Below are 26742 nucleotides of genomic sequence, written 5' to 3' on the forward strand. Positions count from 1 at the left end.
TTGTGGGAAACATGTAAGCAGGATGTGAGCACAAGACCACTGCCCCCTCCTGTGGCTTCCAGCTTTCCCTAGAATCACAAAACGAAGATGCTTCACCTTTAAAAGACATGTACAAGAGATGAACAGAAGAGAAGGGAATTTCAGCCTTTAAATGTCCACCCAAAACTTGCATTAATTAATGGCCATGGGGTGAATATTGCTGGCTGATTGGACTGATAACAGAGCTTTGTGGAAATTGCATCTCTGTCAAATTTCAGTTTGAAATGTTGGTTTTGCAAGCAGCCCAACAGCTTTCCAGAGGATAAGACTGTCCATAGACCTGTGGAAATAGCGGCGATGATGAATTAAGAGCCTGCTGGCTCAGGCCCATGACCCATATGCTCCAGCATCCTGTTCTCACAGTGATCAGCCGGATGCCTCTATCGGGAAACCCACAAGCAGGATTCGAACACAAGAACACTCTCTCCTCCTGTGGTTTCTAGCAACTGCTATTCAGAAGCACTGTTGCTTCCAACTGCAGAGGCTAGAGGCCATGAATTTGTCTAGTTTCCTTTTAAAGCTATCCAAGTTGGTGACCATCCTGTGGCAGTGAGTTCCACAGTTAAACCATATGCTACATGAATAAGTCCTTTTCTTTTATCTGTCCTCAGTTTTCCAACGTTCAGCTTTGTGGGACAGCCATGAGTTATAGTGTTATGAAGGAGGGAAAAAAGTTTCTCTCTATCTCCCTGGTGAGTTCAAAACTTCTGGAGAGCACCATGTTGGTGAAGGCACGTAAAAGTTGTTGGTGTGTCTATTTTTTTTTAAAAAGGAAATTATAACACTCTTCAAAAGGAAGGGGAAAGTAGACTTCCTTAGCAGTGTTAGAGGTAGGTAGCCATGTTGGTCTGCCGTAGGCGAAACAAAATTTAAAAAAATTAAAAATTGCTTCCAGTAGCACCTTAGAGACCAACTAAGTTTGTTATTGGTATGCGCTTTCGTATCTGAAGAAGTGTGCATGCACACAAAAGCTCATACCAATAACAAACTTAGTTGATCTCTAAGGTGTTACTGGAAGGAATTTATTTTATTTTATTTTATTTTTGTTTCCTTAGCAGAGTCAGGGATGCAACAGAAAAGGCTGAGCCTTGGAAGGACTAGAATGATTTCACACGTTGTTTGGCATTTCCATAAAGTTAAATCATATTGTAGCTGGAATCTTTAAATGGAAACTTTCCACTGCATTAGGCTTTCATCTTTTCATTCCCTTTGACTAATTTGTCTAGACGGGCAGAGGGATCCTTGCCAAAGTTTCCCCTTATTGACTCGCCTCTATCTGTGTTCTATCAGCTCTCCAAATAGGCATGGGACTGAGGGCCAGGATTAGATGAGATGGCGGGAGGTTTGTGATCTGGATCTCATGCAGGTTTTTATCCTATTTTTTAAAAATGAATCAAATGCACCTGTAAGTGCAGAAGGAGGGAGATTTGATATTTCCTCCTGTGTCCATTTCCAATTCTTTCAGCGGCTCCAGGATGGGTGGGGTGGGGTGGTCCTCTTCCTCTTCCCTTTTCTATTTTGTTTGCTTGTTTGCTTAAAGGAGAACCTCATCTACTTGTGTCATAATACAGAATAGCTAAGGCATTGGTTTTCTGTAGCATCAGAGCAACAATCAATTGCTCCCTTTCCAAATCCAGTTCAATTTCCCCAGAGGAACGGCGGCATCCCAGCCTTTGTACTTTAAACAGAGTCTTCCAAGCAGTTCCCTCTCCCTCTGTTGTTGGTTAGTAGTTTAGTCGTGTCCAACTCTTCATGACCCCCTGGACCAGAGCACACCAGGCACTCCTGTCTTCCACTGCTTCCCACAGTTTGGTCAAACTCATGCTGGTAGCTTCGAGAACACTGTCCAACCATCTCGTCTTCTGTCGTCCCCTTCTCCTGATGCCCTCCATCTTTCCCAACATCAGGGTCTTTTCCAGGGAGTCTTCTCTTCTCATGAGATGGCCAAAGTCTTGGAGCCTCAGCTTCAGGATCTGTCCTTCCAGTGAGCACTCAGGGCTGATTTCCTTCAGAATGGATAGGTTTGATCTTCTTGCAGTCCATGGGACTCTCAAGAGTCTCCTCCAGCCCCAGAATTCAAAAGCATCAATTCTTCAGTGATCAGCCTTCTTTATGGTCCAGCTCTCACGTCCATACATCACTACTGGGAAAACCATAGCTTTAACTATACGGACCTTTGTTGGCAAGGTGATGTCTCTGCTTTGTAAGATTGAAATATACAACTCAGTACATAACAAAGATACTGTCTAGGTTTGTCATTGCTTTTCTCCCAAGAGGCAGGCGTCTTTTAATTTTGTGATTGCTGTCACCATCTGCAGTGATCATGGAGCCCAAGAAAGTAAAACCTCTCACTGCCTCCATTTCCAAATGTGGAGGCATAGCACAGCCATTAGGACCACCAATTGCCCTCTCCTGCCCTGTGTTTTCAGACGCAGTGAAAGCTGCTGTCCTTTCTGCAGTGCTGAACTGAGATTCAGTTCCTGTTCCAGCCACCCTCTCTGTGTGGGAATGAGGGACTGGCATACGACACTGTAATTTGCCCCAGGCTGCAAACACGTATTGGGCACAGTGCCCACCCAGAATTTAAGCCAGTGTGTCATGCTGTCAGGTCTCTGCCCCAAGGAAGTTACCAGCTGGTGGCAACCACAAGGGAGGAAAGAAATAAACAAAGACCAGCCAACACCTTCTGCAGCCTCAGATTCCAACCCAAGAAAAGCAATAAAGGGCACTAGCATTTCATAGGTGGCGTTAGCTTTTGCATATAAATACCGGCTTCCGAGTGTCTTCATAGGCAAAAGTCTGACGCCTCCAGGGTCTTGGTGAGAATTACTGTTTATTGCAGATTGAAAACAGAATTACTTCAGGTTTAACAACAGCCATTTTCCTTTCCCCCAGCTGGTGTCTTTTCTTTCCGTCCAGCCAGTTTGGTGGTGTTGTTGTTTTTTGGGGGGGAGAGAAAAGCCAGTCTGTAGGACAGCATCCAGAGTTTGTAGTAATTTCTGTTTATTGCTTGCTCAAGGCAAAGAACCCAGCGATCCCTTCCTTGCTAATTCAGACACGGAGACCTCTGCCATCTATTGGACGTGGACCAAGGTAGCGGTTTCACAGGCCAAACACATCTCAGCAGCCAGCAACTAACATCATCTGCCCATTATGTGAAGGGGGGGGGGAGAAGAGGTGTACTTTGTCTAGTGGACAAGGAAGGCATGGTTTGGTGGAAAGCAAGGAGAAAATCTGGCAAATTCTCATCTGGGATCTGAGAGCAGGCCCTCCCAAAGAATTTGTAGAATACAGTGGTACCTCGGGTTACATACACTTCAGGTTACATACGCTTCAGGTTACACACTCCACTAAGCCAGAAATAGTGCTTCAGGTTAAGAATTTTGCTTCAGGATAAGAACAGAAATCGGGCTCAGGCAGCAGCAGGAGGCCCCATTAGCTAAAGTGGTGCTTCAGGTTAAGAACGCTTTCAGGTTAAGAACAGACCTCCGGCACGAATTAAATACTTAACCCAAGGTACCATTGTATTAGGAACATGGGTGGCACTGTGGGTTAAACCACAGAGCCTAGGACTTGCTGATCAGAAGGTCGGTGGTTCGAATCCCTATGACTGGGTGAGCTCCTGTTGCTTGGTCTCTGCTCCTGCCAACCTAGCAGTTCAAAAGCACGTCAAAGTGCAAGTAGATAAATAGGTACCACTCCAGCGGGAAGGTAAACGGCGTTTCCGTGCACTGCTCTGGTTCGCTAGAAGCAGCTTACTCATGCTGGCCACATGACCCAGAAGCTGTACACCGGCTCCCTCAGCCAATAAAGCGAGATGAGCGCCACAACCCCAGAGTCGGTCATGACTATACCTGATGCTCAGGGGTCCCTTTACCTAACAGAATTATAAAACCATAGAGATGGAAGGGGCCCAAAGAACCATCTAGTCTAACACCCTGGAATGCAGGAATCACAGGTATTCCCATAAAAGGGTTGCTCTAAATCTGCATTTACTGGAGTTTAGCATCAAATTTGGTGTTAGGGGTCCTTCAGAGCTGACAGTGGTCTAAAGCAAATCTGATCATGGTCTACAGCTGCTTGTTAGCATCCGAGACTTGGCACACCTTGTTGATGTCACAGGTATGAAGTGGTGGAGAAATTGGTCCATTTCCATTATTATCAGTTTTTCATTTCTCCAGTCCAAAATTCCATTCGCCACAATTCTGCATTCGTTTGTGATTTAATTTTTTAAAAACCAAGTATTTTAGCAAATTTTCTCCAGATAAGCACATTTTTCCTAATAGGATGCATTTGTGTAATGATATTTTCACTAATTTGTGCATTTCATGAGCATTTCCTCCTTAATATATGCATCTGAACAGTGGTAATTGTTAAGAACAGCCGTGTTAAGAACAGCCGTGTTTCTGTTTGTGTAATGTTTCCGTAGGCAGCAGTTAGTGAGCTTTACATTAAAATGCAAAGTGAACTGGATTTCTCCCCCCTCTCCCTCCCTACTGTTGTGCAACAATAACTATAAATTCTCCAGCAAACCGAAGTCTGAATAAGAGTCTACCAGTTGCATGCTCCTTTAGGCCTGGGATGCTACAGGGCTTGTCCATGCCCTTGGCATGATGGAAAATGTAGTTCCCATGTGATCAGGAGGGCCTTGGAGCAATCAGGTGTCCAAACGTTGATAGCCAGAACCTCTCAACCTCCCCAGCTGTCACAGCACAGTTGTTTAGGGTTGGACAGGACTGCTTCTTAGGAGACCTTTGTGGGAATGTTCAGGGATGCATATTGTTCAGGGATATATTGTTTGATTATAGCCTTTCCAACTTGTATTAACAAGTTCACAATTTAGCAGAGTAACATTCCCCCTTTTAAACTTGCAGCAGATGTGTTTGCTCAGGCTCCCTAAAACCTCTATAATAACTGTTCTGGTATTTTCCCCCTTATTCCCTCATAAAAGATAAGACATGACACAGTCTTCTATAAAAGTATAAAAAGAGTTTACTCACATTCTGTTCACAATCAGATCCCAGAAGGCAGACTTAGCTTAGAAAAGTAACATACACCTGGAAACTATCTCATAAGGAGACAGACCCTTTGTCCGCTCTTGGCTGGAAGCCTAGACAGCATCTTTGGCTAAGATGTTGCTTCTTCGATGCATGTGGTCAAAGAGAGAGAGATGGCTGCCCTGCCCTGTGCTTTTGTCATTACCTGCACAGGTGAGGCCACACCCACCTCTAGTCACATGCAGAGGAAGTCTGTCCCAGCCCAGAAGGAAACAGGAAGTTTACCTGCTGGCTGGACAAACATTCCTCCCCATGTGCAAACATGTTCACTCTAGGAATGTTGTACTTGATTGCTCTTGTGTTTCACATCCCACAACCTTAAGTCAGTCATGCTGTCTTAGCATAACGTACCTCGCAGGGTTGTTGTGAGGGAAAAAATGGAGGAGAGAAAGCCCTGTTAATTCTTGGAGAGAAGGTGGGCTTTAAATGCATTAGAAGTACGACTGGAAAAGTGGGCAGACACTTGCCTCAAGCCTTCATGTGTTGGCGAAATAATCAGTGTTCCGGAAGACATTTCTAATTAATTCAGACTTCACACTGGAGTCTAAATTAACAGCAGAGAAATGCTTTTTTAAAATAGTTATGCAGCAGAACTAGCAGTTTCCACCCACCCCTGCTTCAATTCAGAATATACATTTCCAAACAGCCTCCTCACAGTATGTGATGCTAAAACAGTATTTTACTTTTTGTCATAATTAAACCTTTCACACCCAAAATACACATAAAGTTCAGAAAATAGGAAGGGCGTGTGTTCTAGGAAGACTCTAGCTATATAGAACAGCAATGTGCCTCCCTCTGAAAGATCAATACATCTCACGATACTGTAGGTATACTCAGTGATAGGACACCTGCTTTGCATGTAGAAGGTCTCAGGTTCGATCCCTGGGAATCCCAGGGAGGGCTGGGGATATTTTTTGTCAGAAGCACTGGAGAGTGTCTGCCAGTCAATGCCCTAGAGCAGGGGTGGCCAACTCCCATGAGACTGCGATCTACTCACAGAGTTAAAAACTCTGGCAGTGATCTACCCTCTTTTTGGGGGTTCAGGTCAAAGTTGTTGAGCTTCTTTTAGGGATGAGGAAAGCCCCGTTTTGGGGGGGTGCAGGGCAAATATGTTGAGCTTTTTTTTTTAGGGGAGCCAAACTTGTTGAACTTCTTTGAGGGGAGCCAGTGATCTACCAGTGATCTACCACAGATGTCCAGTGATCTAGGGGCAGATCACAATCTACGTGTTGGACATGCCTGCCCTGAAACTGATGGACTATGCAGAATTAGTCCATCTGTATAACAGGAAGAATTCAAAACGTGAGGGACCAGAGATTCTCAGAAGATTGGAGTAAATTTACGGACTATTTGAAACATGCTGGTAGCTTCAAGAACACTGTCCAACCATCTCGTCCTCTGTCGTCCCCTTCTCTTTGTGTCCTCCATCTTTCCCAGTATCAGGGTCTTTTCCAGAGAGTCTTCTCTTCTCCTGAGGTGGCCAAAGTAATGGAGCCTCAGCTTCAGGATCTGTCCTTCCAGTGAGCACTCAGGGCTGATTTCCTTAAGAATGGATAGGTTTGATCTTCTTGCAGTCCATGGGACTCTCAAGAGTCTCCTCCAGCACCATAATTCAAAAGCATCCATTCTTCAGCAGATCATATTTTTAACCCCAAAGAGGGAACTTGCAGTTGAGCTCAACCGATGGGAAGACTTTCGCAGGTTGAGGAGCAAAGACCATGATTTCAAGCTGCTTTGAATTGGTGCTTGAGCAGGGTGAATTCCCATCACTGTCACCTACCCAGCCAATTAATAAATAAATCCAAGCTGAAGCAACAGTATGTCAACACGCTCCCTGGCACGTCGTCGCAAAGTGCCAACGCCTGTGGGTTTCATGAGACGGTGCCACAGAGCGGGCTGAGAACATCACCAGCAGCTCCTGTTTACTCTCTGAAAACGATAGCAGTGAGGGAGCCAGTTGAATTGGGTGCACGCTGCCGTCTGGCAAGCAGCAGCATCTAACATTTCAGAATATATATGCAGATCAGGCGTGGCAGAGGCTCCCACTCCTTGTTCTGCAGTCTTGGTTCTCCACCTCCACCACCACGCCAGGCAGCTGTCGAAACTGATGCACATCAAAGGGCTGGCTCGCTCAACACGCTTCTTTCAGAAACAACTTGGGGATCCGTATGTTTTCCCTGGCATTCAAAGGGTTCCCGATCATGGGTTTGCTGCTGGCTGCCACCCACCCCTCAAATGCCCCAAAATATCACCCCTTGTGAGATAACATGAGGTGTCTTCCTCGTGTGTTCAGGGTGACGGAAGAGTTCTTCTGCATCAGCTGGGCTTGTAAACGGTTCCTTGACGTGCTATGCGTGGGATAAGCCTGCTGTCAGTCAGTAATGCCTTAATACTCCTTCGCTGAGAGATGACCTTTTACAAGATCTACATCATAAAAAAATATTTAAAAACCCCACAAGGATTGCTGTGGCAGATCAGGCTTCTGCCACAGGTTGCGCGACATGAATAATGAGTCTTGGCACTGACATGGCACATTGACGCACCTGACAGTCATCGGCGGAGTGAAGCACCTTCCCCACGAAGAAAGCCTGCAGCATTTTGCATTATTTAGCTGGGAGGGAAGGCAGCTAAGGAGAGGCACGATGGAATGTTTCTAGGCATGGGGTGAGGAAAGCAGATACAGAGAACTCTCTTCCCCCGGCCTCTCTCATCATAATGGAACTAGGACTTTGGGGGGGGGGCAGAGAGGAATCTGTTGCAGTTCACATTGAAAGGAGAATCTACCTGATTCACACTTATGAAAACAATAAACAAAGCGAAACACAACCGATCCACCAAAAGCCTTGCTTCTCCGAATTTTGCAAAGCAGTTTCTCAGTCAAATATCTCTCATGTAAATGCTAAAGGGTGTATATTATTGAACGATGAAAGGCATATATTATTGAAAACAGCTTGCGGAAATGCATCTGCTGGACAAAAGTGCATACCAACATGTGTAGGATAGGAGAAACCTGGCAGCGAATTTTGACGAGGATGTTAAAAACAGTGACTGATTTTGAAATGTGGAGAATGGAAGATTCTGACTCATCTGAGGCCATGTACCTCCTCCATGAGATGCCCGAAAGGTGGCAACATGAGAACAGGGCCTTTTCTGCAGTGGCTCCTGGTTCGTGGAATGCTCTCCTCAGGGAGAAAAAATTAGGCACTAGATGAAAACCTTTCTCTTTAACCAGGCCTTTGACTGCTTAACTTCCCAGGGCATTTTAAATGTGCTTGTGTGAAGGGGGTTATTATTATGCATTTCATGTCCTCATTTTGCATTTGTATGTTGTAAACCACCCTGTGATCTTCAGGTGAAATGGGTTGTACAAATTTTAATAAAGGGGGAGGAAGAGGAAGAGGAATGAGAAACTGAATCGGACACTTTTGCCCATGCTGAATTAGAACTCAGGGTCATCCTTGTGAATCTAATTGGCTGTAGGTTCTAGACAGACCAAAGGAGCTTAATTCTTGATACATACCACACAAGTGATACCTAAGAGCATAAGAAAATAAGAAGAGCCTGCCTGATCAAGCCAAGATCTAGTGCAGCTTTCTGTTCTCACAGTGGCCAACCAGATACCCCTGGGAAATCTGGATGGAGGACTCAAGCACAACAACCCTCTCCCTTCCTGTGGTTTCAAGCAAATGGCATTCAGAAGCTTGCTGTCTTTGACTATGGTGGCAGAGCACAGCTATCATGGCTAGAGCATGCTGCTGACAATGCCAAGGTTGCAGGTTCAATCCCTGTAAGGAGCAGCTACATATTCCTGCATTGCAGAGGGGTTGGACTAGATGATCCTCAGGGTTCCTACCTGTAGTGGAAATGCGGGAGACAATTGTCTTTCGAGGAGTTAGGTGGCATGTCCCTTTCCCTTTAACATCCCCAGTTTGATTCTTGTGCTTCACACACCTGTCGGGAGTTTCTTGGGTTCTTCTGTGTTGTAAGCGCTGTCTGGATGCCCGGCTGCAGGTAGTGGGAGACTCTCAGCCGCTCTGTATTAGTTCCATCTCAGGGTCCTGGGCTAATCATGAGTAATGCCAGGTGCACTTGATTACATCAAGGCGGGCTATAAAAGCCATAGGTGGGAGGGGCCCAGATCAAAGGACCTGATGCTGGGAGACTGATGGTTGGGGTCTTTCTCCTGCTGCTCTACCTGGGGCTCCGGGCAGCTGAAGGGGAGATTGGGTAGCCCCTGTCGGGTATGTTTTATGTTATGCTTTGTATACCTGCTGTTTATTTGTTAATAAAACTGTTTTGGTTCCCCTTCCACCTCCTCATTCCTTTTGTCCTGATATCCTTGGAAAGAACTGTTGTATTTGGCACCACACTACCAACTGTAGGATTCTATGAGAAGCACATTTCTGAGTATCTTCCCTACCATAATTTCAGATACAACAGTGCCTTTGCCCATGAATTTGAACAATTCACTTTTAGAACCATCCAAGTTGCTAGTCATTACAGACTCCTGCAGGGATGAGTTTCACAGTTCCACATAGTTGGCTGCCCAAGATCCTTCAAAGAGAGGACTGTCCTCTGTAAAGGAGGGCACATGTCCACCCTGCCACTGAAGGCCCAGGATCTCCTCCTCATTTAATGTGAAACCTAAGGCTAGAAGAATCTATGCTTTTGAATTCTGGTGCTGGAGAAGACTCTTGAGAGTCCCACGGCCTGCAAGAAGATCAAACCTATCCATTCTGAAGGAAATCAGCCCTGAGTGCTCACTGGAAGGACAGATCCTGAAGCTGAGGCTCCAATACTTTGGCCACCTCATGAGAAGAGAAGACTCCTTGGAAAAAACCCTGATGTTGGGAAAGGTGGAGGGCACAAGGAGAAGGGGACGACAGAGGGCGAGATGGTGGGACAGTGTTCTAGAAGCTACCATCATAAGTTTGACCAAAGTGCGGGAGGCAGTGGAAGACAGGAGTGCCTGGCATGCTCTGGTCCTTGGGTCACAAAGAGTCAGACACAACTAAATGACTAAACAACAACAACAACAAGGCTAGAAGTACCTTTGTTGTTGTGAAACTTCTGGTGACCCACAGACCCTTAAAGGCTCCCAGTTCAACTCAAGACCAGATGCTAGGGAATGGACTCTGATTTTGGGGCAGGTTGTCAGGTGGTCTCAATGGGGGCTTTTGTTTTTGTTCTCCCAAGATAGAGACCTTCTTAAAATTCAGGCCTTTTGCCCCATCAGCTTTAATTAGCAACAGGCACAGCAGCTGAGACCAGGCACGCCAGCAGGGGAGCAGAAAGCAATCACACAACTCATTAGCAAGCGAGATCAGTCATTAGGAGCGGTTCATCAGGTGGAACCCGGGTGCCGAGCAGGAGAAAGGCCAATGGGATTATCTCCCGCTGAACAAACTTGCTGGATCTTGCCAGAGAATTTGTCTTCTTCCTCGCCACCGGCAGGAACCATGCTGGAAACCACAGAAGTTCTGTTAACAGAAAGAGAATCTATATATATTGACATTATCAAATTTCCAAAAGCTTCCTTAACCTAACTGTTACCTCACCCAGCCCACACTTTACCATCTTCTCTGCAAGAATATCAGGGGCTACTTTGTCAAAAGCCGTACTGAAATTAAACTTGTTGTCTTCGTCTTTCCACTTGTCTCTTTAACAACCATCAGCCACCCATATATTGCTGAGCATGTGTGTTATACTTGCAGACACACAGAAGATTAGCCTTGGTCTCTACTACCAGGACTGCTCACTGCTATTTTTTTTTTTATAATAATATTTATTCAGAGTTTGAAGGTTACAAAAAAGAAAGAAAAAAGAAATACAAAAGACAGAAAAAGTACAAAAATCATTTAGAAAAGGGGAAAAAAAGAAAAAAAAGAAAAGCAAGTTAAACCTTTACATAACTTTCTTCTTTTACTTATTTCCTTGACCTCCTCACACCTCCCATTTTTGTATTCTAGTTCAAAAAATTTCTTTTCAGCAAATCCTTCCAACTTTTTTTTTAACCTTAATAATTTATCTTAATATATTGTAATTTTGCGCTCTCTCTTTCATCAATTTCATCAGTTCATTTTTACTTAATCTTTTATATCATTTCTGCCAAAACCACCTAATTTTCTTTTTCCAACATCTTTCTAACAATCCTTGATTTTGTGATATTTTTAAGGGTATACTTTAAATACTTATTCTTAGTACGTTTCCCTAGGGTCGAAAAAGATTCCCTTCCACGAATTTCCCTACTCTCATTAAAAGAAAAACAAAAAGGAAATTATATTATATACATATTGAGTTCCCAATTTCCAATCCACCCAAACCCCTTCCCAGTTTCAGTCCCCAGCATAAGTCCATTAATCTCAGAAAGCCATCAGCCCGGAGATCTCAAATCCGAGGCTCTTAAATCTCTTTCATGTCCCCTCTGCCAGTCTTTTTGATAATTTTTAGTATTTAGTATTTAGTGAGGACTGCTCACTGCTATGTTCCCCAAGAGAAGAGATGCACTCTGCATATTGTAGGTTGGGAATTTTCCTTGAAGCACCCACAGCTATGCAGCTTGGTTAATGTAAGAACATGAGAACAGCTTGCTGGATCTGGTCATTGATTCATCATCATATTATTATTATTATTATTATTATTATTATTATTATTATTACTCTGCCCATCTGACTAGGTTGCCCCATCCACTCTGGGCAGCTTCAATAGGATATGCAAAAACACAACAACAACCTTAACAACCACAACAACAACAACGAAGAATATCACACATTAAAAGCATCCTGATACAGGGCTGCCTTCAGATGTCTACAGAAGGTCGTATAATTATTTTTCTCTTTGACATCTGATGGAAGGGCATTCCACAGGAATAATAATAACCTAGTCCAGCATCCTGTTTTCAGATTGGCCAACCTGTGGAAAACCAGCAAGCAGGATTCAAATGCAAGAGCCTTTTCTCCTCCTGTGGTTTCCAGCAATTGGTAGTCAGAAGTATTGCTGTCTCCGACCATGGAGGCAGGACAGAGCAGAACCTCCATCTCTTGGCCTGGTCACTGAGGTCCAGCTTCGATGACCTTCTGGCAGTTCCCTCACTGAGAGAAGTGAGGTTTCAGGGAACCAGGCAGAGGGCCTTCTTGGTGGTGGCACCCTCCCTGTGGAATACCCTCCCATCAGATGTCAAGGAGATAAAAAAACTACACAACTTTTAAAAGGCACCTGAAGGCAGCTCTTTTTAGGGAAGTTTTTAATGTTTAATGTTTTATTCTGTTTTTATATATGCTGGAGGCCTCCCAGAGTGGCTGAGGCAACCCAGACAGATGGGCGGGGTACAAATAATGAAATTATTATTAAAATTCTTCTTCACCAAGCACTTGGTTGCCAAGGTTATTATGTGTAGGAAATAAAAGGAGGAACTTCTCCTGCTCCCTGTTAGGTGCTGTAGTGCCAAAAAGAACTTGGTCAATGCCTGTCAGAATTCTATCCTTCCCAACTCGTTTGTTGATACCTGTCCGTCAATATTTCACCCTCCTGAGAGATCTGCACTGGCTCCCAGTACGTTTTGGAGCACCATTCAAAGTGTTGGTGCTGACCTTTAAAGCCCTAAACGGCCTCGGCCCAGTATACCTGAAGGAGTGTCTCACCCCCATCGTTCAGCCCGGACAGTGAGGTCCAGCTCTGAGGGCCTTCTGGCGGTTCCCTCCCTTCGAGAAGTGAGGTTACATGGAACCAGGCAGAGGGCTTCTCAGTGGTTGCACCCTCCCATCAGATGTCAAGGAAATAAACAACTATCTGACTTTTAGAAGACATCTGAAGGCAGCCCTTTTTAGGGAAGTTTTTAATGTTTGATGTTTTACTGTGTTTTTGATATTCTGTTGGGAGCCGCCCAGAGTGACTGAGGAAATAATAATAATAATTATTATTATTATTATTATTATTATTATTATTATTATTATTACTGTGCTTCTTCATGGATGCCCATCCCTTCTAAGCTAAACCATACCTTTATGCTTGGAATGCCGTGGGAATGAGGAAGAGGTTGGTGGGGGTTAAAAAGCATTGATGGTGTCACCGCTTCTAGAAATGCTCCTATGTTTTTAATAGCCGCCAGGCAGAAGTTCAACAGGGGCTTTGTGGTTTGGTGCATGGGTGTGGTTGAGTCCACCAAACACATTCTCTTGACTTGCCCTTCTTATGCAGAGCTTAGACAAAATTTTATAGACCCACACCTATGTCAATTTAGCTTCCTACCCGGAGAAAACCAGGTTTTACACTTGCTGAATAATGTCACTAGAGCTATACCTTCTTTGGTGGCCAAATTTCTTTTTTTAGCTTTTAAGCGTCGCAAGACTATAATTGACTGTATTGATATGGGGCTATCTGTTTAGCCCATTTTAGTGTTGGCTAAGTTCTAAAATCTTCCTGGATGTTTTAACTGTGTATTGACAAATGTACTTTTTTCTGACTGACGGTCGAATAAAAGGTTGATGATGATGATGATGTGGTTTGGTGTTTCTACGGGGAAATGGTCCGCCTGACTCTAAGTACTGACGCAACAGGTGCTTTGATTACCAAATGTTTCCACATGTGCTTTGCTTTGCCTTTGAAATGAAATTTCATGGTGGGAGAAAAGACTTTGCAGAATCGGTGGATGGCTGATTTACGCTGGACCCCCCTTTTTAATCCTAGCCAATGGACACTACAATTCCCGAAGCCAGTCACTGAGGTCCACAGATAACCGGAAGAGAGATGATGTTGACGACATGCAACAGTATGGCTACCCTGCGCCTCAAATAGGTAAGTCATTAACACAACTGAAACGAGATATAGTCATTGACTTAGTTATGTTTACCAATGTATAAGGTATCTGAGAAAGGAAACTGATACACAGCGGCTTCACACAATTCCTGTATCACCCAGCCAGAGCTAAGCACATTTTAAGTCCAGTTAGTTTCAACAGAGCACAGATTTGCACATGTTTAACTTTCCCATTAAAACCGATGGAGTTTCAAAGTGCTGCGATGTGGCAGGGCATGCACAGCCGACACAGATTCCCTGTGTGGATCGTGCATCACGAAATGAGACATATGCAGAATTTAGTAAACTAATCTATGCAGTTATTGGATCACAGCCCTAACAATTTAATACATTCCAGCTCTAATTTTTCTGGAGGCTAACACCACTTCTGCTAATCCTTGGGTATTTGATGTTTAAATGGTGCATAATTTTGACTATAGGAGACGGAATTAATTCTGACTTGGAGGAGGCGAGAGCAACCTCATTTGAATGTGCGATTCAAGGACAGAGGGGCCTGCGAAAAAATAGGAACCAGTCACTGAAAAGGCAAAGCGGTTTTTTCAGTCCCTGCAGTCAATACTTCTGTTCGCCAACAGCATCACAGAAGGGGCCTCGGCTCGGTAGCAAAGCAAAGGCCTTACAGTGGGAGTAGCCAACGTGGTGCTCTCCAGACACCATTAGACTATAACCCGGAACAGCACCTCCACTAGGCAGCATCAGAAATGTCAGCCCCACCTCCGACTATTCCTCTGGAGTCTCCACACTTGGAGATTTACTAGCCTAGCCATACAAAAATGTCTTGTGCCCCTGGCCTAGGACCCTCATACCTATGGGACCGCCTCTCCCGGTATGCCCCACGGAGAGCCTCAAGGTCCATAAATAGCAACACCCTAGTGGTCCCGGGCCCTAAGGAAGTTAGATTAGCTTCAATCAGAGCCAGGGCCTTTTCAACACTGGCCCCCGGCCTGGTGGAACGCTCTGCCTCATGAGACCAGGGCCCTGCAGGATCTGATTGCTTTCCACAGGGCCTGTAAGACAGAGTTGTTCCACCTGGCCTTTGGCTTGGAGCCAGTTTGATTCCCTCCCCCTCTTTCTCTTTTATTTTTCCTTTCTCCTCCTGTGATGAGGCTGCATTCTAATATTTTAATGTTTCAATATTTTAATGTTGTATTTTAATCCTGTTTTTAAGTTGTATTCATTCAACTTGTTTTTATTATTGCTTGTTAGCCGCCCTGAGCCTGGCCTTGGCTGGGGAGGCCGGGGTATAAATAAAAATTATTATTATTATTGTTGTTGTTGTTGTTGTTGTTGATGATGTTGTTGTTGTTGTTGTTGTTGTTGTTGTTGTTGTTGTGCCAGCTCTGAATGCTTCTCCCATCAATACTAGCCACCATGGCAATGGGGAGAGGTGATGGGAGTTGATGGGATCTTTGGTTTTGCACCATGCTGGATACTTCCCACTTAACATGCAATGTTGTCCCAGGCCACTACCAGGTAGGAAGGCCAGGAATGGTACCTGGTCAGCATTTTGGAGAGCCCCCCCCTGCCAGGTTGGAGCAGACAGCCCTGGGCCAGATGTTCACATGTTCTGCACCCCGACAGGTGATCCAGCTGCTGAGGAGTGGTCCCCATGGAGCGTGTGTTCGACCACCTGCGGGGAGGGCTGGCAGACCAGGACGAGGTTCTGTGTGTCGTATTCCTACAGCACGCAATGCAGCGGGCCCCTGCGGGAGCAGCGGCAGTGCAACAACTCCGCCGTCTGTCCAGGTGATGACCTTCCACGCCGTGCATATAATTCTCCCTGCCACTACCTCCCCAACCACAGGGAAGTGGGCGCTATATCTACTCATCTGCATGCTAAAAGGCTCTGCTCAAAGGTCACGTGACTTCTGCAACAAAGGAAGCGGAATTCTGCAACCTGAGTTGATTACCTCCCACCCCCTAAGCAAATTTCTGCAATTAGTATGCATACTTTATGGAGCTACACCGGGTGCTAAAGCCCACAGCCCGAGGAAAATGGATTGTATTCAGCTACCCCCATCATTCTGACATTTCACCCACGCTCTCTAGAGAGACAGAAACTTGCTTTGCATCTTGCAAGACATTCACAAATCCACTGACTTCACTCTGGCCGAAAAATGCTGCCAACTTGAGTGGTTTCTTTTTTTAAAAAAATCAACAAGCAAGCAAGGTTATAACTGAGGTCAGGGTGTTGGAGGGATTCATTCTGTCTGTGTAGCTTCCCATAAAAAATGACCTGATTATTTATTTATTATTTACTTTTGGATACTAATTGGAAGATGAGTAATATAAAGGTAAAGGGACCCTTGACCATTATGTCCAGTCATGGCCGATTCTGGGGTTGCGGCACTCATCTCGCTTTATTGGCCGAGGGAGCCGGCATACAGCTTCCGGGTCATGTGGCCAGCATGACTAAGCCGCTTCTGGCGAACCAGAGCAGCGCACGGAAATGCAGTTTACCTTTCCACCGGAGCGGTACCTATTCATTTACTTGCACTTTGACGTGCTTTCAAACTTCTACGTGGGCAGGAGCAGGGACCGAGCAATGGGAGCTCACCCCAACACAGGGATTCGAACCACTGACCTTCTGATCAGCAAGTCCTAGGCTCTGTGGTTTAACCCACAGCACCTTTTGGATACTAATGGGAAGATGGGTACTATCCCCCAGGAATAAACCTCATTGAAACCTCCTCTGTCTCATACACACGTCACTAGCATTACTTAAAAGAGTAAATAAAACACAATTTCTTCATGTTTACAAGGATGGCTTTGGATTCTAAGTCTACATGATGGGAGCTAGTTTCTCACGGTTGCTTCATGCAGGAGAGAGATGGGGTGGAGCTTGGGAGTTTGGCAGAAGACCGCAAAGTACATTTCCCCCTCTCTTCTAGTCTCAACGCTTCCCTCTGCTGACTGGATGCATGCAAGGTTGCTTATGCTTAAGACCAGCAATAACCAAGCTGACACCTCCTTGGTTGACCTCCTCTGCTTTCATTTCAGTCCATGGGACATGGGACGAGTGGTCTCCGTGGAGCCTGTGCTCATCGACCTGTGGCCGAGGGTACAGGGATCGCACACGGACCTGCAAACCTCCTCAGTTTGGCGGCAACCCTTGCGAAGGACCCGAAAAGCAAACCAAGTTCTGCAACATCGCACTTTGCCCCGGTAAGTTGGCAAAGAAACTTTCCTCACTTGCTCTTCAGCGGGTGAGGTTTTGGGCTCAAAGGGGCACCGATGAATTAGGAAACTTGGAGGCTCCATACCATAATTTCTCCCTGTATCTGAGACTTCCAAATTACCTCCCCTTGTTTTCTAGGCAAGAGGAACCCATGCATTGCAGCAGGCTTTTGCAAACTGGGGCCTTCCAGATGTTTGGATTGCAACTCCCATTAGTGTCAGCCAGCGACATCTGGAAGGCACCAAATGGAGAGAGGGTGGATAAAGGGTTCTCAATCTCATATTTCCAAATTTTGCACAAATACAAATGCAGTTTGACACAATTTTCACTTCATTAGTGTCTACCTTCCTCCATTCCACACACACACACACACACCATGAGCCCATTGAAATAACATGGTATGGACAGAAATTTGAAAATTGCAAAGATAAAAGAAGGGTTTAAAAAAAAATAGTTTCTTCATATTTACAAGGTTGGCTTTGGACTCTAAGTGTACATTGTGGAAGCCTGTTTCATGGCTGCCTCATGCAGGGAAGAGGTGAGAGGAAAGGGTGGAGATTGGGGTTTAGTGAGAAGCCACAAAGTGTATTTGCCCCTGACTTTCTGTTAGTCTCTGCTGGGATACTGCTGGGGAGATGGGGGCATTTGGCAGGCCCCCAGCTAGCTCCAGCCACAGGCCGGCAGCCGGGCGATCTCTGGTACAGCATCAATCAGCGACATGAACCTCAGATACGTTTAGAGACTCGCACGCTCTTATCAGCAGAGTGAATAACTTCTCACAACGGAAGTGGTGGACAGTGACATGTGTAACAGTAATTTACAGGCGTTTATTCAGCATAGTTCAGGATCAAAGGAAAAAACATGTCTGCTTCCCTTTGTGTCCAACAAAACAGCGATAATGCAAAAGCTATATACAAACGGAAGTTCCCAGCAAGTCTGTGCTGGAAGTAAACAGGCATGTGACACACAACAGTCATGCCTGTTCCCTGTTAAGGTGGAACAGAACTATATCCTAACAGTCTCAACCCTGCCCTTTTCTGGCTGGGGGCATGCAAGATTGTTTATACCCAACATTTTCGACATCCGAGTGTGTACTGGACAGTCAAAGAGGAAGTGCAGTGGAGAATGATGTGTGCAGCCTGGAAAAAAAGTGCAGCCTGAAAATGATGAAAATCTAGCAGTCTGAAGCCAGACCCCCCCCATAAGTGTCCCCATTTTCCAGGGACGTTCCTGATTTAGAGAAGCCATCCCGGTTTCTGATTTTTGATCCTGTAATGTACCACTTTTCCTTAAAGGTAAAGGGTAAAGGGACTCCTGACCATTAGGTCCAGTCGTGACCAACTCTGGGGTTGTGGCGCTCATCTCGCTTTATTGGCCAAGGGAGCCGGCGTACAGCTTCCGGGTCATGTGGCCAGCATGATTAAGCTGCTTCTGGCAAACCAGAGCAGTGCATGGAAATGCCATTTACCTTCCCACCGGAGCGGAACCTATTTATCTACTTGCACTTTGATGTGCTTTCGAACTGCTAGGTTGGCAGGAGCAGGGACCGAGCAACGGGAGCTCACCCCGTCGCGGGGATTCGAACCGCCGACCTTCTGATCGGCAAGTCCTAGGCTCTGTGGTTTAACCCACAGCGCCACCCACATCCCGCCACTTTTTCTTGTTGTTGTTTAGTCGTTTAGTCGTGTCCGACTCTTTGTGACCCCATGGACCAGAGCACGCCAGGCACTTCTGTCTTTCACTGACTCCCGCAGTTTGGTCAAACTCTTGCTGGTTGCTTTTCCTTAGGATGTCCCTATTTTCATTGGAGAAATGGCAGAGGGTACGCAGTCGTCCAATCCCCAAGCCGTCTGAAGGCAAACCTTTATAGGGATTGCTTTCTTTTTTTATGTTTCATGTCTTATTATGTTTTTATATATGTTGGAAGCTTTCTAGAGTGGCTGGGGCAACCCAGTAAGATGTGTGGGGTATAAATAGTAAAACGATCATTCAGGAATGGGACGTCCCTCTTTTCCTTGGAGAAATGTTGGAAGGTTTGTGAAGCTACACAATTCAGGGGAAGGGGAAACCAACCCAACGTATTGGATCCAAGGTCACTAGCCAATATGACCCAACACAGCTATAAGGGTCATAGTGTGTGGGGTGTGTGTGTGCGTGAAACAGTGCGTTGCAACTGAAAATAAAGGAGGGAGATGCTGTTGAACTGCATTATCTACAAGAGCACAGCTAGAACCTTCTAGATCAGGCCAGTGGATCTGTTCTCACCATGGCCAACGAGGTGCCCTGGTTCACAGGATGGAGGAGAGCTTGATAATTTGTGGGGATCTACAAACACATTTCATCCTCCTTAGGGCTCATGACTGAAATGGCCAAGTCAACAACAACAACAACAATAGCAACAACAATTTATTTATACCCTGCCCATCTGGCTGGGTTATCCCAACCACTCTAGGCGGCTTCCAACAAAATATTAAAATACAATAGTGCGTCAAACATTAAAAGCTTCCCTAAACAGGGCTGCCTTCAGATGTCTTCAAAAAATCTGGTAGTTGTTCTATTTGACATCTGGTGGGAGGGCATTCCACAGGGTGGGTGCCACTACCGAGAAGGCCCTCTGCCTGGTTCCCTGTAACTTGGCTTCTCATAGTGAGGGAACTGCCAGAAGTCCCTCAGTGCTGGACCTCAGTGTCTGGGCAGAACGATGGAGGTGGAGACGCTCCTTTAGGTATACTGGGCCGAGGCCGTTTAGGGCTTTAAAGGTCAGCAGCAACACTTTGAATTGTGCTCAGAAACGTACTGGGAGCCAGTGTAGGTCTTTCAGGACTGGTGTTATATGGTCTCGGCGGCCGCTCCCAGTCACCAGTCTAGCTGCCACGTTCTGGATTAGTTGCAGTTTCTGGGTCACCTTCAAAGGTAGCCCCACATAGAGCGCATTGCAGTAATCCAAGCGAGAAATAACTAGAGCATGCACCACTCTGGTGAGTCCGTCTGCGGGCAGGTAGGGTCTCAGCCTGCGTACCAGTTGGAGCTGGTAAACAGCTGCCCTGGACACAGAATTGACCTGCGCCTCCGTGGACAGCTGTGAGTCGAAAATGACTCCCAGGCTGCGCACCTGGTCCTTCAGGGGCACAGTTACCCCATTCAGGGCCAGGGAGTCCTCCACACCCACCCGCCTCCTGTCTCCCCAAAATATATTCCATTTATCCCCCACCTTTTTCTCCAAGGAATTCAAGGCGGCATACACAGTTCTTTCCCTTCTCTTTTAATCCCCCAGAACAACAACCCTGAAAGGTAGGTTAGGCTGAGAGAAGACCGTGTTTGGCCCAAGGTCACCCACTGAGCTGCATGGCCGAGCGGGGATTCGAACCCTGGCCTCTTAGGTCCTAGTCTGACACTCTAACCACTGTGCTACATTGGCTCTCCAAACAGACTTCCCAGACAGATACAGTCTCTTAAAAAAAAAAAAAAATTGAAGCAGCTACGGGTGGTGTGTGTGGTGTGTTTGTGTGTGAATTATCTTAAACCACTGCAGCAAATGAAAGAGCAATCTACAGGGAAGAAGCTCGCTGCAACCCCATCCGGTCTGATTAATGTCTACTGGTGAGCACAATGGTAATCAAACGCCAAACGGGCACCAAATCGGGGAGGCAGTCAGAAAGGGACAATGAGAGCAATTCAGTGCTTTAGAGCCTCGCCGGCTGCATCGGTTATTGTTCCGGGGATTTATAACGGCAAACAATGACAACTCACCGTTGCAGGCACAATGCAGTTGTTTGGCGTGCAGCAGGGACTCTTGGAGAATGAGCCACTCGCTGGAGGAAGGCAGGGAGAGGAATGGGAAGTCAGAGGGGAGAAAGTGTCTAATTGCAGCAGAAGCTCTGGCTGGCTGATTGCTGTTTGATTTGGTGCAGTGAGACTCGGGTAAATGAAGTGCTGGGCTTTCAGAAGGAAGCACTTGGACAAATGATCGGATGCTTGGGTTTCTTATCCCACTATTTTATCACTCCCTCTCCCTTTGATATACAATAAGTGGAGAGATACTGGCTCACAGGATGGAGGAGAGCTTGATAATTTGTGGGGATCTACAAACACATTTCATCCTCCTTAGGGCTCATGTCTGACATGGCTAAGTCAACAACAACAACAACAATTTGTTTATACCCTGCCCATCTGTCTGGGTTTCCCCAGCCACTCTGGGTGGCTTCCAACAAAATATTAAAATACAATAGTGTGTCAAACATTAAAAGCTTCCCTAAACAGGGCTACCTTCAGATGTCTTCCAAAAATCTGGTAGTTGTTGTTCTCTTTGACATCTGGTGGGAGGGCGTTCCACAGGGTGGGTGCCACTACCGAGAAGGCCCTCTGCCTGGTTCCCTGTAACCTCACTTCTCGCAGGGAGGGAACCGCCATAAGGCCCTTGGCACTGGACCTCAGTGTCTGGGCAGAACTATGGAGGTGGAGATGCTCCTTCAGGTATACTGGACCAAAGCTTAGGGTGAGCACCTTTTGCTATCTCTGCAACATTTGTCTCCCCTTCCGTAGAAATGACTGTTAGCCATTTTCACCATCCCTCACAAAACAAGTGAACTTGGGGGGTGTTGAAGCTCTTCCACAGCCCTAGTGAGCAACATCAATGTCTGGGGCAAGTGTCTCATTCCAGAGCCTTTTTTTGTTCTTCCCATGGCACCTGATGGGAACCATGGGAAACTGAGCTGAGTGATGGGATAGCCCAGTTGGTAGAGCATGAGACTCTTAATGGTAGGGTTATGGGTTTGAACCCCTTGTTGGGCAAAAGATTCCTGCATTGCACAGGGGGTTGGATCAGATGAGTCTCGCAGTCCCTTCTAACCCTACAATTCTGTGATTCTACGGTAGAATGTGATTGATTGATTGATTGAATGAATGAATGAGAGATTAGGATCTGATAGCTGATTCATTTATTTTTTAAGTCGATGTTGAGAAAATCTTTCCCCCTTCCCCAAGCTCTATTCTTGCTTGAATCCTGCTAGGAAATCTGATTGGCCACTGTGAGAACAGGATATAGAACTAGATGGGCCATGGGCCTGATCCACCAGGCTCTTTCAATGTTTTTAATATGCCAATGATGTCAGCTCCTGTAAAAAAATCTCATGGCTTCTTGCCCTGCCTGGGGACTTCTGGAGACATCTGATTGGCCCTAATGGGAAGGAAAAAGCAGAACTGGCCTGCTGGCTTGACACTTCCTTGAGAATGCACAAGCTGGGTTTTCTGGACGGATCTGCAGTGGTTGCATACCTAGAAAATCCTTCTTTGGGTTGGCTGGATGACCTCCTGGATCCTTCCAGCCTTACAATTTGTTAGGAATTGACACTCGGACTTCCTCCTGCTGGAGAGATAATGAGCCCTCTGCTAATGAGCTGAAGCCTTCCAGAAATAATTAGAGTGGGTCTGTCATGTAAGGAAATATGTCAAGATATATCTCTCTAATAAAAGTATTCATATTTCATTCCTAACCTGCACTTGGCATAAGGGGGATTTTTCCAGCTGAATGATAAATTACGGCTGATATTTCAGACCAGATAACTCCTTTGCCTATTCGCGTTAATTAAGTGATGCAAGTAATTGTGCGTTCTGAGTTAGGCTTGAGTTGGCTGGCTTCTTTGAAGTGGTACATTATCTAGCGGGTTCCGAAGTTTTCACCGGGGCACGCGGGGGGCCTTAAAGGTGAGAAACTTGGTGCTTAAAATAGACATGTCTTGGTTTTCCGTTTTCCGACCACCCAGTGACAACCTGATGGTATTATTATTTTAGCCCTGGCAGTGCCAATCACCCATGACTTATCTGCAGATTACAGAAGTAGATGGTGCTGAAATGTCAGGGAGAAAACCGTCTTGTCAAAATGGAAGCGGTTTTGACAGTTAAACACACAAACATGCACACCAGCCCTGAGGAGTCAGTAAATTGCTTCCCTGTGAACAGGCTTCCCCCTCTTGCCTGCATCTGGCATGAAAGCTTGCCTTATCTGTTGCCCTTCTGATCCCAACTTGGGACTCTACAGTTGGACATCAGCTCCGGTCAGGATGGCATGTGGTCAGAGATGATGGGAGCTGTGAGTTCAGCAATTTCTGAAAGACATCAATTGAAGAAAGCCCGTTCATCTTGTACAACTAGCACGTCTTCAGGCAGTGTGTAGTTAAACTGTGGAACTCACCGCCACAGGAGGCAGTGATAGCCAGTGCCAGATTTACGTATAAGCTAAACAAGCTATAGCTCAGGGCCCCACTCTTTTGGGGGAGCCCAGAAAATTTAAAGGGAATAAAACTGGATGTACATTTCCAAGATACGAGTTAAAAAACAAATAAAATAAAACCTACATACAGCAACAGTGTTTTGTGTTGTGTAGGCTCCTAGGATGTAAGTCATGGGCCCTGCCTGCTAGCCTGCTCCCTAAAATATCACTGGTTTTGCTCCTTTCTATATATAGGGTGCCTACATTAAGCATGGACTGCTTGCACGGCAACATGTGCAAATGGCTTGAGATACCTATTAGGTCCATCAATTACCATATAGCATCTATTCAACACAAAGAGCAGAAACAATCTGTTGTTGACAAAGGACAGCTGGACATATAAAGGGCCCTATTACCTTCAGTAGCTTAGGGCCTCATCAAACCTCCTGAAACTCTCTGGTCCTGAATGGGGTAACTGTGCCCCTGAAGGAGCAGGTGCACAGCCCGGGAGTCATTTTGGACTCACAGCTGTCCATGGAGGCGCAGGTCAATTCTGTGTCCAGGGCAGCTGTTTACCAGCTCCATCTGGAAAGCAGGCTGAGACCCTACCTGCCCGCAGACTGTCTCTCCAGAGTGGTGCATGCTTTAGTTATCTCCTGCTTGGACTACTGCAATGCGCTCTACGTGGGGCTACCTTTGGAGGTGACCCAGAAACTACAACTAATTCAGAATGCAGCAGCTAGACTGGTGACTGGGAGCGGCCGCCGAGACCACATAACACTGGTCCTGAAAGACCTACACTGGCTCCCAGTACATTTCTGAGCACAATTCAAACTGTTGGTGCTGACCTTCAAAGCCCTAAACGGCCTCGGTCCATTATATCTGAAGGAGCGTCTCCATCCCCATCATTCTGCCCGGACACTAGGGTCGAGCTCCGACGGCCTTCTGGCGGTTCCCTCGCTGTGAGAAGCCAAGTTACAGGGAACCAGGCAGAGGGCCTTCTTGGTAGTGGCACCCGCCCTGTGGAACGCCCTCCCACCAGATATCAAAGGAAAAAAACAACTACCAGACTTTTAGAAGACATCTGAAGGCAGCCCTGTTTAGGGAAGCTTTTAATGTTTTAGATGTATTATGGCATTTTAACATTTTGATGGAAGCCTCCCAGAGTGGCTGGGGAAGCCCAGCAGATGGGAGGGGTATAAATAATAAATTATTATTATTATTATTATCCGGCCCTGGTGACGGCCACCAGTTTCGATGGTTTTAAAAGAGGACTGGACAAATTCATGGAGGAGAGAGCTGTGGATGGCTCCTAGCCTCAGTGGGTAGGCTCTGCCCTCCACAGCTGGAGGCATCAATGCTTCTGAAAACCAGCTGCTGGAAACCACAGGAGATAAAGGGCTCTCTTTCGCCATAGGCATTTGATTGGCCACTGTGAGAATGGGATTCCAGACTAGATGAGTCATTGGCATCGACTGCCTTTCTATGTTACTATAGAAACAACAAAATGCACAACAACAAAATATTACGGCAGCAAAATATACAACGAAGAACATGCACCTTATAATAATCTGATCCAGTACAAAAAATCGTAATGAAACGGTACTTTTAAATGGAACGGCTTATATCAAATAAAGCAATATTCAGTGATTTATTAGAATATAATAGTACACAATAAAATTAACTCTCAAAACTGGATTGTTGTAATAACCTGCAGTTTTATAAGAGTATATATTTAAAGTAGATGAATAAATGAGTTAATTTGGAATACGCAGAAAGTATAATAAATAAATTTAAGGGACCACAGAAAGAGGGGGAAGGAAGTCGAGTTTCAAAACGTTAAGATGATTATAAAATTATTGAAATGTATAAACCTGGAAATCATTTTTTTTTAAAAGAGACAATTGATTGGGAAACTGAAGAACTAATGCTATAACATATATAAAATAAAATAAAAATTAACTCTCAAAACATCAGCAAATAATAATTAAACCGCCTTCACTCCTATCAATTGCAATGAATGATTACTAAACTAGGATCAATGATAATGATGATGATGATGATATTTTAATCTGCACCCTGCCCTAACCTCCCGGAGCCAGGCTCAGAGCAGCTAACATCATATAAATAATACAATATGCATAAAAACAAGCAATCAACCGATTAAAATGCATCCCAAAATTAATTCAAATAAAAGTAACTATAAATGAAAATGCATAAAATACCACAATGCATACAAAGCCATGTAAAAGGATCAAACTGAGAAACAAAGACACACAACTATTTTTATAAAGCTATATCTCTGTGCAAAAGCGGTTTTCACATTCTGCCTCCCTTCTTTCCTTCTTTGGGTCACTCAGTGGACGGCAACTGGAATGAATGGTCGAGCTGGAGCTCCTGTTCCACCAGCTGCTCCAACGGCACACAGCAGCGGACGAGAGAGTGCAATGGGCCGTCGTACGGGGGAGCCGAATGCCAAGGACACTGGGTGGAGAGCCGAGACTGCTTCCTAAGACAGTGCCCAGGTTAGTAGTAGCGTGTGGGTCACCCTCTGCCCCTTTGGGATTCAACCAATGCATGGCTGACCTGCAAAACAACCTCCAGTATGGCAGTAAATCTGCTCGCACCTTTCTAAAGCTAAGCAGGGTCTGGTATGGTTTCAAATTGGAAGGGAGACTATGAATCAAGATTCCTGCATTGCAGGGGGTTGGACAACAGCCTTACCAAAGGTGTCATGGGCTTTGAAGACACTCAAACTCAGGACGCAAGGGAGAAACATGCTAAGAGGAAGGCACACTTGGCAAATCCACACCGTGATCAACTCCCGTCCAGAAACCTATGTCCCCACTGTGGAAGAATGTGTGGATCCAGAATTGGCCTCCACAGTCACTTACGGACTCATTGTTAAAACTGTGTTTATGGAAGACAATCTTACTCAGCTAAGAGTGATTGCCAAAGAAGAAGAAGAAGACTAGATGAACCTTGGCGTCCCTTCTAACTTTAAGATTCTATGATCATCATAAGTGGCTCAGTAGAGATACACATGGGAGATGTTGCTACTGAAAGATCTGTGATATCATAGGTGCCATTCAGATGTTATGGACTACAAATCCCATCAGCCACAGCTGGCACAGCTGAGATACTGATAGCCCCCATCCTAAGGAGTTTCTTACAAGGTGTTTGATACTTGTCTTTTGCCCCGTAAGGAGCACTAGTTTGCCAACAGACATAAACTTCAGTGCAGCTGTCCCCAGCCTATTGCCATCCAGACGCTTAGAGCTGAAGCACTAAGATAGGATTTGTGGTTCAAAACATCTGGAACATGCCCATTTGGGGAAAGCTACTATATAGCAAGTCTTTCAGTAGCAACATTTTCTGTGTACATCTCTGCTGAGCCACATAATAGAGCTGAAACATTTTGGAACACATATTCCTATGCACAAGCT

General features: G+C 45.5%; 1 protein-coding gene across 8 annotated transcripts in view; it reads left to right on the forward strand.

Moving 5' to 3' along the window:
• The window catches only part of ADGRB1 (adhesion G protein-coupled receptor B1), a 390585-nt gene that overhangs the window by 177617 nt on the left and 186226 nt on the right, over window positions 1–26742 (forward strand). For 5 of the 8 annotated variants that reach the window (XM_083621823.1, XM_083621821.1, XM_083621826.1 and 2 more), the window contains exons 4-7: window positions 13782–13889; window positions 15492–15656; window positions 16911–17074; window positions 25647–25821. In XM_083621823.1, coding sequence (XP_083477949.1) covers window positions 13782–13889; window positions 15492–15656; window positions 16911–17074; window positions 25647–25821 — 612 coding nt within the window. Of the gene's footprint in view, window positions 1–13781; window positions 13890–15491; window positions 15657–16910; window positions 17076–25646; window positions 25822–26742 lie in introns of all 8 variants that reach the window. The other 3 variants (XM_083621822.1, XM_083621827.1, XM_083621828.1) reach the window with 1 other exon arrangement.

This window comes from Podarcis filfolensis (genome assembly GCF_964270895.1).
Source record: "Podarcis filfolensis genome assembly, chromosome: 7".
Classification (NCBI taxonomy): domain Eukaryota; kingdom Metazoa; phylum Chordata; class Lepidosauria; order Squamata; family Lacertidae; genus Podarcis; species Podarcis filfolensis.